General features: G+C 42.2%; 1 protein-coding gene across 3 annotated transcripts in view; it reads left to right on the top strand.

Moving 5' to 3' along the window:
* The first annotated feature begins 492 nt into the window (after positions 1 to 492).
* LOC137377543 (forkhead box protein O1-like) overlaps positions 493 to 12,490 on the top strand; it is a 71,030-nt gene continuing 59,032 nt past the window's right edge. Inside the window, exon 1 of one of the 3 annotated variants that reach the window (XM_068047252.1) lies at positions 493 to 2,472. In XM_068047252.1, coding sequence (XP_067903353.1) covers positions 2,050 to 2,472 — 423 coding nt within the window. In that variant the 5' untranslated portion in view covers positions 493 to 2,049. The remainder of the gene's footprint in view (positions 2,473 to 12,490) is intronic. The other 2 variants (XM_068047251.1, XM_068047250.1) reach the window with 2 other exon arrangements.

Here is a 12,490-nt window from a genome sequence, read left to right as displayed (position 1 = left end):
CATTTGTTCGGTCAATCATAACCAAAGCACGTTTTACTTGACTTGTAATGGGGGGCGGGGAGGTTTAAAAAAAATTGGTAGCCAGTTTCGGTGCTTGCTGGGGGTTGTAGTCTTTTGCTGCCGCCAGGACGACAGAAGCTGCCTGACAGGCCAGGGGTTCAGGACTACAACTCCCAGCAGGGTGGCGCGGCACATGGCTAACATCAGCTCCATCGCCGTGGCACTTTCAATCGGCTTTCCACAGCGCGAGATAGAGAGAAAATAACCAGGAGTAGTTGAGATTCTGACTCCATTCAAATTAGAATATTAACGGCTAAATCTAGCGACGTTTTGACTCAGTCAGCTGGCACAGAGCAAATAAAAAAAAAAACCCGACTAAAGCCAAAGCCGTCCGATGTCGCGGCCGAAACGCCTCAGGGCGCTGAAGGAATTCCAGTTGTTGTTGTTGTAGCGGAAGGCCGGGCCGTGGTGCGTTCTGGGAAGTGTAGTTCCCCCCCCCCCCCCGCCGTCGGAGTCGGGCCCGAACTCTGGGAGAGCGGGATCGATAGGACTACAACGCCCGTCATTGCCTTGGCCGCCATCTCCGTCTTTCCCCTCCCCTCGATGCGTCAGGCAGTGATGTTTACTACGCCATGAATACGCGTCAAAAGAAGGGTAACGGGTCAAAACAGAGGAAAAGGTGAAAAAGAAAACAAAAAAGCAAAAGCGGCGGCTTGGGTTGGGGAGAATTTAATATATCCGACAGACATCCGGGGCCCTGAGGTGGAATCACTTCAAATGAATTTTGGCGGCGGTCCCACTGGAGGCCGCTGCCGCCAAGGTGTCCGATAGGCGACTCCGAGCTTGCACTGAAGTTGGAGGCACCGGTTTGCATCTGCGGCGCTTTTACTTGCCCTCGTCGTCAAGATGGTAGCTTGGAGTGGAGGCGCCTTGTGGCCGGGGCCTGCAGCGGGAGCCCAATCGGGACTCAGCGAGTGAGGAAAGAAGAGGCTCCTGCCTTTTTGGAAAAGGGAGCCTTGGAGATTCGAATGGCTCCTTCTGGATTCACGACGATTTCACAGGCCAACGCAGATTACTGAGGGATTTATATGCACATTGTTTTTTTTAAACCTTGTCTAGAAACCTTTTTTAAACCGTCTACATTTTATTGCAGAAAGCGTGGAGTATCTGACAAGACTTATTAATCCTGCAGATACAGATCTAAAGGAATTAGGAATTCGTTCTCACTTGACCTTTATACTGCCTTTTTACATCAAATGCAAGAAGATTCTGTGTTCCTCAAGTTTTTAGGAAATAAAAACGGCTGCAAACGCACCATTTTGGATATACTTTTTACACAGGACGAAAACAATGCTTTTTGGGAATTACAACGATTTTGTGATTTCTGAGGGAATTTAAAACAAAGTTACTGACTAAAATTATTCCCATATCGAAGCACGTTTTTGCATATTACATTGTTCTTACTAAAGATCACCATGTGAGGTTGATGCATAAGATTAAAAATAATTTTGTGAACGTCGCTTTCAAAATTTAAATAATTAAAATCTGGATTCGACTGGCGTTGAAATCTTGCAGTATTATATCGTTCATAAAAAGCAATCAGATTTTCCATCATAGGAAAGATGCCAAGTCTATAAGAGTATTTGTACTTTGAATGCAGAGCATGTGTAAATACTGGAAGGGACGTGTCAGAACATATTACAGTGGATGCCAGTTTTGTTTATCCTGGTCGGAATTACGTTGTCTTAATGATCTGGAACTGAAACTGACCTGAGTTTGAAATCAAAGTTAGAATTGCTGAAAAATACCAGCATATTTGGATATGTGCTTGTTATAATCTCTGACTTTACTAATAACTGGGACAGCACCTGGATTTTGTTTCTTTAATAAAGATACACATGTATTTTTATTTAAGATGTGGAAAGATATGAATGAATTGGAAACTGCATGCATTTTATAGGGCACTAGTCATGACTTTTTATTTAAGAAAAGAAAATAGCCATTGTGTCTGAATTTGAGATTTTCATTTTGTAAAATCTTTTGTTAATTATGGCTGAAGAAGCATCGCAGGCTGAGATCGACCCAGACTTTGAACCACAGAGTCGCCCCAGATCCTGCACCTGGCCTTTGCCGAGACCAGACCTGACAGCTGTCAAACAGGAGGACTCTGCCTCAGGAACCCCCACGGAAGAAGAAAAGCAGGACGTTTCTGATTCTAGCACTGCAAAACCAGAATGTGAGACTGGTCTGAATGCAGAGGTCTGTTCCCAAGCTGGTGCAACAAGTGCTCAGAGGAAGAGTTCCTCTAGAAGAAATGCATGGGGCCATCAATCTTATGCAGACCTTATCACCAAAGCAATTGAGAGTGCTCCTGACAAGAGGCTGACTCTGTCTCAGATCTATGACTGGATGGTCAAATCTGTGCCTTACTTCAAGGACAAAGGAGATAGCAACAGTTCAGCTGGGTGGAAGGTAAGAATTCAGCTTTTGAGATAAGGGAGTTTGGTGGTCTTGAATCCTCAGATTCTAGGATTTGACTCCAGAGCTTAAATTAATTATTTGTTTCAATTGCTGAATCTCTTGGTTTAGGATTAAATGCACTGGAATATTGTATTACAGTTGAGGAGCAGCAGTAATTTGGTTTGCAGCCATCACACTCTCTCCTTTCTCCCTTTCACTCCACCCAATAATTATATATGGAGCAATGCATACGTGGGAGTGATTCTGGGTTGTGGCTTGGGTGATGTTAAACTACAGGTGCAGGTCTCTGGAGTTACAACAGTTGCCTGTATATTCAAAATTTAGATCAGATTTTAATTTGTCATGTACTGATTTGAATGACCACTATTAGGACAAATGAATTCGTGTGGACACCAATTGCCCATGAGTTCCATGTTGCCAATTGATACTTGTTAGTCTAAATCTAAGTCTTAAAATTGCCAACAAATTCTAGTGTAAAATGTATATTTTAAAGGGGTGTCATAACAATAAATTGTAGATAAGTTGATCTTAAATTTGGCAGCTGCAGAATTCTGGGAGTTTGTCTTTTTTTCCTTTTTTTTAAATTGCACACTTCCAAATATTTGGAAGATCTGATTTACCTATTTTCAGCGCATTCTGTGATAAAAGTGAGACCCACATCATCCAGAATTCGCTTATGCTGAGTATGGCTATACCATAAGCAGCAATCTGCTTGGATTATATTGGCAGGCTATTCATGGGAGGGAATTGTAGTTGAGCCTGATCATTCCCTCAGTCAAAACGTGTTTTTTCAGCATTGTCACTGGATACTACTCAGGAGCAGAGAATATCCCTTTTTTTTTTCTAAAAAGCCCTGGCGGAGTGATAATGAGGCCAGTTCTAGTGCCCACAATTTTGGTCTGACTAAGATCAGCTAACTTGGGAGAGACAGGAGCAATCTGGCTTACCTTGATCTAAATGCCTTATGACCACATCGCATGGTGTATTTACTCACAGAGCCACCAGGGGAGTAAAAATATTTTAAAGTTCCGAGTATTGATGTATGTGACCTTTTAACTTTAGTATATCGTTAGATTATAATTAGCAGTCATGCCTCTGATTTAAAAATTATTAGGCAACCATTAATTTTTCTAATTCGGGTTGAGTTATTGTAATATAAAGTATTCTTTCTTTGGAGAGATCATCAACAATGGTTATGGTTAGACCTGCAGGCTCCAGTCCGGCAGCAGCCTCTCTCTGGCTGGATCCACATGGTTGATTTAATAGCCTTTTTTCAAAGGCAAACAGAAAACTTTTTTTCCTTTTCAATGCCTGTCCATGCAATTGGAACATTGTGTCATAAGCAGAAACCTGTAACGTGGCACTCTGGAAGACACGTCCCCAAAGTTAGCTGTGTTTTGCACATTGCAAAGTGCTGGTGGATCTCCCAATGACGTTGCTTGTGGAGCATATGCTGTTGTATAAGAACAGAAATACAATACTGTTTGCGCACAAAAATGTATTTTTCTGCTAAGGTGGCACTGTATGTATTCTGACTTGTCCCTTCAAGGTCACCAGATTTATCTGGTTCACTAATGTCCTTTCGGGAAGGAATTCTGCCATCCTTACCTGCTTAGGCCTACATGTGAACCAGACCCACAACAATGTGGTTGACTCTTAAAATGCCCTCTGAAATGGCCTAGCAAGCTACTCAGTTCAAGGGAAATTAGGGATGGGCAATAAATGCTGGCCTCGCCAGTGATGTCCACATTCCACAAATGAATTTTAAAAAAAAAAGTAGGCACAGCCTCAGATCAATTAGATGGTAATTGTTTTTGTTGGCACCTGGTTGTAAGTGTCTGGTTCATCTCCAAGCTTAAAAAGCCAGCAGGAATGATTTTTTTTTTGTATTGCATCTGTAACACGTCAGAGATTTGGTGGGATGCTTGCTACGACCTAGAATTTTAGATGGATTTGCATGACTGCTTTAAAAGCCCAGGATTTCTCTTGAAGCTTGAATATTGAAATGTTGTTGAAATTTGCTTAGCATCAGCCCCATATGTTAATACTGATAGCCTTGACCTATTAGTTGATCATTCTTATGCCTAACACGAAGTTACCTTTTGTCTGTAAAGTGCAATTATTCACACCAGATCATTGGAAACTATTCATAAATAGTTATAGTAGCAGTATGGCTGAATACTAGAGAATTTAATGCATTTTGCTTAAAATTTCTACTCCTTCCTTACCTTTTACATGAACCATCTGTTTCTCATCCCATCATATCCCTGGGGATTGGCTATGTACTGACATTAGCTCACCGACGCCCACAATCCCCAGAGTGCACTTCTTCCCAACCTATTGTAAGTTTCCCATTCCCCACTTCCTGCGTCTCAGTCGCCTCTTCCCTCAAGCTGCCACTTTCCAAGGGCTTTAGAAATGTCCTTTTTTCTAAGCTGATGGTTTCCTCTCCACTCTGATGGACCGAAACCTTGATTGGGTCTGTCCCATTTCTCAGGCTTCTGCACCTCTGCATTGTTTACAAGTGTAACCCTGAACTCTTGCCACTTTAATTTCCTGTCCCACTTCAGTCTCTGTCTTTGGCCTTCTGCATTTTTCTGATGAAGTTTAATGTAGGTTGCATATAGCGCCATATGCTGGGCACTTGTGTAGCCCTCTGGCCTTAATATTGATTTCAATAACTTCCGTCCTTAAGCTTAGCCCCCGCTTTCGCTTTGTGCTGATAATGTGATATGGGGGTGCCAGCCTTTCTAGGGATGGGGAGAAGGAGCGGATTAATGTTTGGAGTGGAGACCCTTCGTTGGAACACTGTGCTGGTGGCGGTTGGCACCCTTGGTCCCAACCCTGCCTTTTTTTCATCTCCAGGCTTTTGGCTGCTGCAGTCTGCTGTGCTTTTCCAGTTTGCCAAACTTCCTTTTTACTTGCCTCATCTCCTATCTCCATAAGCTATTTACATATTTTCTGTGGTCTTGTATTTGTCTTTTTATTCTTTCACAGGATGTGGGTGTCGCTGGCTAGGCTAGCATTTATTGCCTATCCCTAATTGCCCTTGAGAAAGTGGTGGTGAGCTGCCTTCTTGAACCTCTGCAGTCCATGTGGTGTAGGTACACCCACAGTGCTGTTAGGAAAGGAGTTCCAGGATTTTGACCCAGCGACAGTGAAGGAATGGCGATATAGTTCCAAGTCAGGATGGTGTGTGGCTTGGAGGAACTTGCAGGTGTGATGTTCCCATGCATCTGCTGTCGTTGTCCTTCTCGGTGGTAGAGGTATCGAAGGAGCCTTGGTGAGTTGCTGTAGTGCATCTTGTAGATGGTACACACTGCTGCCACTGTGTGTTGGTGGTGGAGGGAGTGAATGTTGAAGGTAGTGGATGAAGTGCCAAACAAGCGGGCTGCTTTGTCCTGGATGGTGTCGAGCTTCTTGAGTGTTGTTGGAGCTACACCCTCCAGGCAAGTGGAGAGTATTCCATCACACTCCTGATTTGTGCCTTGTAGATGGTGGACAGGGAGTCAGGAGGTGTGTTACTTGCTGCAGAATTCCCAGCCTCTGACCTGCTCTTGTAGCCACAGTACTTATATGGCTGGTCCACTTCAGTTTCTGGTCAATTGTAACCCCCAGGACGTTGATGGTGGGGAATTCAGCAATGGTGATGCCAAGGGGCGATGATTTGATTCTCTCTTGTTAGAGATGGTCATTGCCTGGCATTTGTGTGGTGTGGATGTAACTTGCCACTTATCAGCCCAAGCCTGAATGTTGTCCAGGTCCTGCTGGATATGGACATGGGCTGCTTCAGTATTTGAGGAATCGCGAATGGTGCTGAACGTTGTGCAATCATCAGCAAACATCCCCAATTCTAACCTTATGATGGAGGGAAAGTAATTGACGACGCAGCTGAAGATGGTTGGGCCTAGGATGCTACCTTGATGAACTGCTGCAGTGCTGGCTTGGGACTGAGATGACTCTGTCATTGACCTCAGCCTTCTTCCTTTGTGCTAAGTATGACTCCAACCTTTGGAGACTTTTTCCCCTGATTCCCATTGACTTCAGTTTTGCTAGGGCTCCTTGTTGCCACACTTGGTCAAATGCTGCTTGATATCAAGGGCAGTCACTCTCACCTCACTTCTGGAGTTCAGCCCTTTTGTTCATGTTTAGACCAAGGCTGTAATGAGGCCAGCAGCCAAGTGGTCCTGGCGGAACCCAACTGAGCATCATTGAGCAGGTTATTGCTGCGTAAGTGCAGTTTTGTAGCACTAATGCTGATGATTGACAGTAGTAATTGGTCTGTTTGGATTTGACCTTTTTGTGCACGGGACATACCTGGACAATTTTCCATGTAGTTGGGGAGGTGCCAGTGTTATAGCTGTACTGGAACAGCTTGGCATGCATGTTGTCCTGTGTTGTAGCTTCACCGTGTTGATACCTCATTTTTAGGTATGCCTGGTGCTGCTCCTGGCATACCCTCCTGCACTCTTCTTCCTCACTGTTTATGCCTGTATCTCTGGGGTCAGGGAAATGTTTCCTGGATATTGCAGATACATTGGTGGGGGAGAAGGGTTAGAACCTCCTTGATGTAGTGCTATCTTAATGGCCCTCTCAGCTGGGGCTGTAAATCCACCATGAGAGGTAAGGAGGAAGAACAAAACATCTTTTATAATTGTTCAGAAAAAGAATTTTGGGCAAGAGGAGGGATGAACAAACTAATAAAAAGTACTTGCATGTTAAGATGGAGAGAGAGAAATATTTTCTAATAGCAAATCATCTGGCAACAGTCGGAATGCATGATGAAATGCTTGGCTTTCTGTATCTTTTAAAGTTTTTTTTTTCCTCCAGTTTTGAGCCAAGATGTAAAATCATTGGTATGAAAATCTGTTAAGTTCTATATGGGCAGGCAATCCACTCTGCCTCATTACTCCACAGACAGTGAGGTTGGAAAATATCTCCAATTGCATGTTGACAAAGCATTTTCTGTCAGTGGGAGAGTATGTGCACATTCCAGATGACTGGAAAAATCAGCTGCAAGACATTTGCTTATAATGTGTTGTGTAACAGACAGGGAATATACATATTAGTAAATAATACGTACTGACAGATTCTTTTGCTACACCAGGGAAAGAGCAGTCCTCACAAAACTGGTCAGAAATGTTAATGTATTGCTGAGCAGTTGGGTCATAATTTGATAGGTGATAAAAATGAAGGTGTAGCTCTACTCTTGAGAGTTCACTTCTGTAAAAATTACAAATATTATCAGTCCTGTGTACTACAAACAACTTCAAGCACCTTTTCAGTTTCTTTCCATTTTCATCTTGACAACTCATAACCTCTCTCTAAAACCTAACTCTGCCCCCAGACATGAATACTGCTCCCATATTTTAGAGCTTCTTGCATACCTAGGAAGTGTAGGCACAAGAAAAAGCTGGTTGAAATATAAGTTCCCAGCACCTCAAAATTGTAGAACTCTCTCTTCCTCCCTCAGTTTTGCCATTCTCCAAGAGTTTACAAACTTTAGAAACCCAAGTTTAGCTTCACCTTATCCTGGTTTCTCACATCCTCTTTCACTCTTCTCCTAGTCTTGCTGGTGGTTGGACTTGGGGCCCTTCAAAGAATTTTCAGCAATAAAAATAAAGAATATAGATCTCGTGTTTCTTTTCTCATTAAAATGTTTTACACCCAAAATTAAAAATCAGAGAGCTGATTTGGGGAGGTTGTGGTCTAATTCTTCAAAACTGACGTCGTTCACTACCCTGGACATTATTCAGCCTTTCAAGTCATTAGAAAAGTATGGGCATCAATTTGGGCACAGCTGGGATTGAAATTTGAGACCTTAGTACAGACACTGTAAGCAGGCTTGCAGCTGTTGATTAGGTAACCAGCACAAGGGCTTGCTGGAAATGAATGGACATTGACTTCAGAATGAGTGTAAATTTTAGTGGAGATTAGTAAGTCTGAATATATTAAATCCAGTAGTGTTGTCTGTGTAGTCATGAGTCCCTGCATGTACTGTAATGTAAGGTTTAATCACAAATTTAGTTGTGCAACAATTTGAAGTCACTGTTCTGCTAAAACTTAAAGGAGCCTCCAAATTAATTCAAAAATAATTTTTACTGAAATGTGTCGTCATAAAAACCTTATACATTTGAGACTTTTGATAGCAAACAAGAGCATTAACATTTAAGCTCTAAACACTTAAGCAGAGAGAAGGGGATGTGATTTGTAATCCCCAGTTCCTTCATTTATTCTTGAGTTTAGTTTTTGCCAGATTGATGAGTTGGAATGAGTTTAAAGTAGTTGCCAAGTAAATCATAGAATTGTTGAATAGTTACAGCGCAGGAGGAGGCCATTTGGTGCATCATTTCCTTGTTGGCTCTCTACAAGAGCAACTGAACTAGTCCCACTTCCCTGCCTTTTCCCTGTGGCCCTGCAATTTTTGTTAGGATTAAGAATTTGCTACTGGCTTCACTGTATTCTCTTCAGTATCTTTGTTCTCCATGCCTGCTCCAGAGCAATTCAAGTCATTTCCACCATGGTATAGAAACAGAGTTGGTATTTCCAATGCCCTGAGATCAGTAAAATTGTAAGTGGGCGAGTGACTGAGTCTGGTGGACTGGCATATATATTGTACTGCTCAAATGCACTCATTATTTTAGTCCCAGTATTATCTGCTAGACTGTAGGTCATATTTCACTGACTTGAAAAGGCTGGCAGGAAAATAACAGTGACCTGTCTGTTTGTCTTTCATCATTTTATGGCAGTGGAAATTGTGCACAATTCCCAGACAGCTTCTGGTCAGTAGTGTAGTCATAAAATGCAGTAATAAGAGTGAACTAAGAGATACTGGCCAGTAAGACTAAAGGTTCCGAAGAAGGGTCACTGACCCGAAACGTTAACTCTGCTTCTCTTTCCACAGATGCTGCCAGACCTGCTGAGTGATTCCAGCATTTCTTGTTTTTGTTTCAGATTTCCAGCATCCGCAGTATTTTGCTTTTATTATAAGACTAAAGGTATTCTCTTTTCAGAATGATGTGACTTTTAATAAAACTGGTTCTTGTGAAGCTTTGCATTCTACCCAATAACCCCTTCCCAATCTGCTGTAATTTGTTTGTGTGGTCAGATACCATCCAAGTTTGGCATTCCTGTGCAGAAAGGCTCTTGTGTTCATGTGGGGGAGAGGGAAGCTGCTAGTTTTAAAGGAGACAATATTTGTGTTGTAAGCTCAGACTCAGAAAATGGAATTGAAACTGGGCAAGTCTGTCTGATGTGGCTGCAGATGCTTCTCAAACTTCAGAGGAAAAAGAATGCCTGCCAATTAAACTCCTATTGAGATTCTGATTTTTATCTTCTTTTGAGAGTGGGAAAGTTTTTTTTGTAGTACATAAAAGGCAGCAGTGCTCATTTCATTGAAGTATTTTTCTTGAAATCTAAAACTTTGGCAACACTTTCAACCTTAGTAACTTATTGCCTTTTAAAAAATAAAATGCTTGTCCATCCGCCTTGTTGGACTCTCACAAATCTGCATGGTTGTATTTGAATTTTTTTTACCCCCTAAGGAGCTACAATTTTTTTTATCATGTATTATTTCAAGAAACCAAGCATTACAATCAAACCAATTACAGTTTAAAATGGAAGAACTGGTAAGCATTAACAGTCCATGTTGAAAACATTTTTATTTTTACTTCAGAGAAAAATTTATACACTGGATTTCATTGTGATGTTGTGGTATATATTATGGCATCTAAAAGAGGATATACTGACTGCCTAGTTTTAGATATCTGAACAGTAATTGAACAATATTTATGTGAATGGGAATAGTGTAGCTGGATAGAAAGGCATAAGGGTCATTCTTTACTTTTCCCCAACTGCCACCACCACCCCCCCCCCCCCCCCCCAACCCAGCAGAGTGTTCTGTGTGAGGTAACTTTCTAGAGTTGGGGCAAATAGTGGTGTATTTACTCAGAGGCATTAACCCCTCTCTCCTTCCCTTTGTGGGGTTGTGTTGTGAAGTTTGTGAAAGAGGATCTGTTAGACGAGCTGCCAGGAAGGAGCTGTAGGCAAAGTCTCTGCACAACTCACTGGGATAACTCATGTCATCCAGTGCAGTGGCAGCAAGACTGTGGCAGACTGCCCAAAAGGATCAGTGTGTGCAGAATCCAATAATTGTATGCAATTTACAATAGAGTTATTGAGAAAATGATGACTGGAATGTGGGAAGAAATTAAGAGCAGAATTAAAACTAAACCGGGAAATAATCTGAACGCAAAGAGCTGAAGCTAGGTGAGAGAAAAAAATGTAGGCGTGTTAAGTAACTATGACTTCAAATGTGAGAGGGGTATTGAACTAACATTAGATGGGAGGAGTAAAAGAGAGGAACAGAACTAAAATAGTGGTTGAGAAGACTGCAGCTTCATTTGCAGCCACCATCCTTCATACCATACTATTTCTCAAGTACAGTTATTACCATTTTGCTGAGGGCATAAGAAATGGTCTTGCAGTGGTATAAGTTGATTTTTGAAGAAAAAAAATTCATGGTATGTACGTGTCATTGGCAAGACTAACATTTGTTGCCCATTTCTAATTGCCCTTGAGAAGGTCTTGATGAGCTGCCGCCTTGAACCACTGCAATCCATGTGGTGTAGGCACACCAACAGTGCTGTTAGGGAGTTCTGCATTTTTGCCCCAGCGAAAGTTAAGGAATGTGGATATAGTTACATGTCAGGATGGTATGTGGCTTGGAGGGGAACTTGCAGGCGGTGGTGTTCCAATGCATCTGCTGCCCTTGTCCTTCTAGGTGGTAGAGGTTGCGTGTTTGGAAGGTGCTGTTGAAGGAGCCTTGGCCTATCATTAACTTGGTTAGTTGTTGGGCCCAGGTGTTTTAACAGATCTGCTAAATAAAGAGCAATACAGTTTAGTAATGTCTTTGTGAAAGAGGAATGCACTTAGTATAGATGACCAGCAAAGACAGTCCGATCTGTCCTGAGTGCACCATCCTCTCACATGTAGGAAACTTGTGTAGCCTGTGATCATTATCTTTTTTTTTGGGACAATGAACAGGGAACAGTATGCTTGTACTGAATTTGGGCTGATAAAACATGCTTATTTCTGATAAATTATAAAACCACCCAGCTAATGTAGGAGTGTAGTTTCTTGAAACGGCAGGTATTAAATAAAACTTCACTTCCGTGCAACTTGCTTTGTTTTTGCATCAGCAAACGTGGCTTAAGACTCAAAATTAAAATCGATTAAATTATGCTAAAAAGAAAGGCAATCCAAGTTGTTTTTTTTTTTGGCATGTACAGAAACTCATCACTGCAGAAGTTCCACACCACTGATAGGGTGGCGCAGTGGTTAGCACCGCAGCCTCACAGCTCCAGCGACCCGGGTTCAATTCTGGGTACTGCCTGTGTGGAGTTTGCAAGTTCTCCCTGTGTCTGCGTGGGTTTCCTCCGGGTGCTCCGGTTTCCTCCCACATGCCAAAAGACTTGCAGGTTGATAGGTAAATTGGCCATTATAAATTGCCCCTAGTATAGGTAGGTGGTAGGGAAATATAGGGACAGGTGGGGATGTGGTCGGAATATGGGATTAGTATAGATGGGTGGTTGATGGTCGGCACAGACTCGGTGGGCCGAAGGGCCTGTTTTAGTGCTGTATCTCTAACTAACTAACTGAGAAATCCATGCAAGTAGTCTTTATTTGGCTTGTATGAAATGCACACACTCCTGGTGCTATCTGGAAGCAATCTGAACATCCCATTACTATTTTCTCATGGAGCACTCTGGCATCGTTGTCAAGTTGATCTTGTCTGGTTGCTCCACCTAGTCCAGAATTGGCTCACTAATTTGGAACAGTTAGGAAAAGGGAGTAGTAGTAGCTGGAGTAAAAGATAAAACATTTCTCCAGAGAGTGTGTTCATGGGAGAATAATGAACAGCTCTGTCCGAAAGCAAACACATAAAAACAAAGTTTGACTTTTTTTAGCATGTACCATGCAATAGACAAAGCTAAACGATTCCACAACC

This window comes from Heterodontus francisci, chromosome 15 (genome assembly GCF_036365525.1).
Source record: "Heterodontus francisci isolate sHetFra1 chromosome 15, sHetFra1.hap1, whole genome shotgun sequence".
Taxonomy (NCBI): domain Eukaryota; kingdom Metazoa; phylum Chordata; class Chondrichthyes; order Heterodontiformes; family Heterodontidae; genus Heterodontus; species Heterodontus francisci.
The sequence above is the reverse complement of the archived record's forward strand: the minus strand, read 5'-3'. Positions and strand labels throughout refer to the sequence as shown.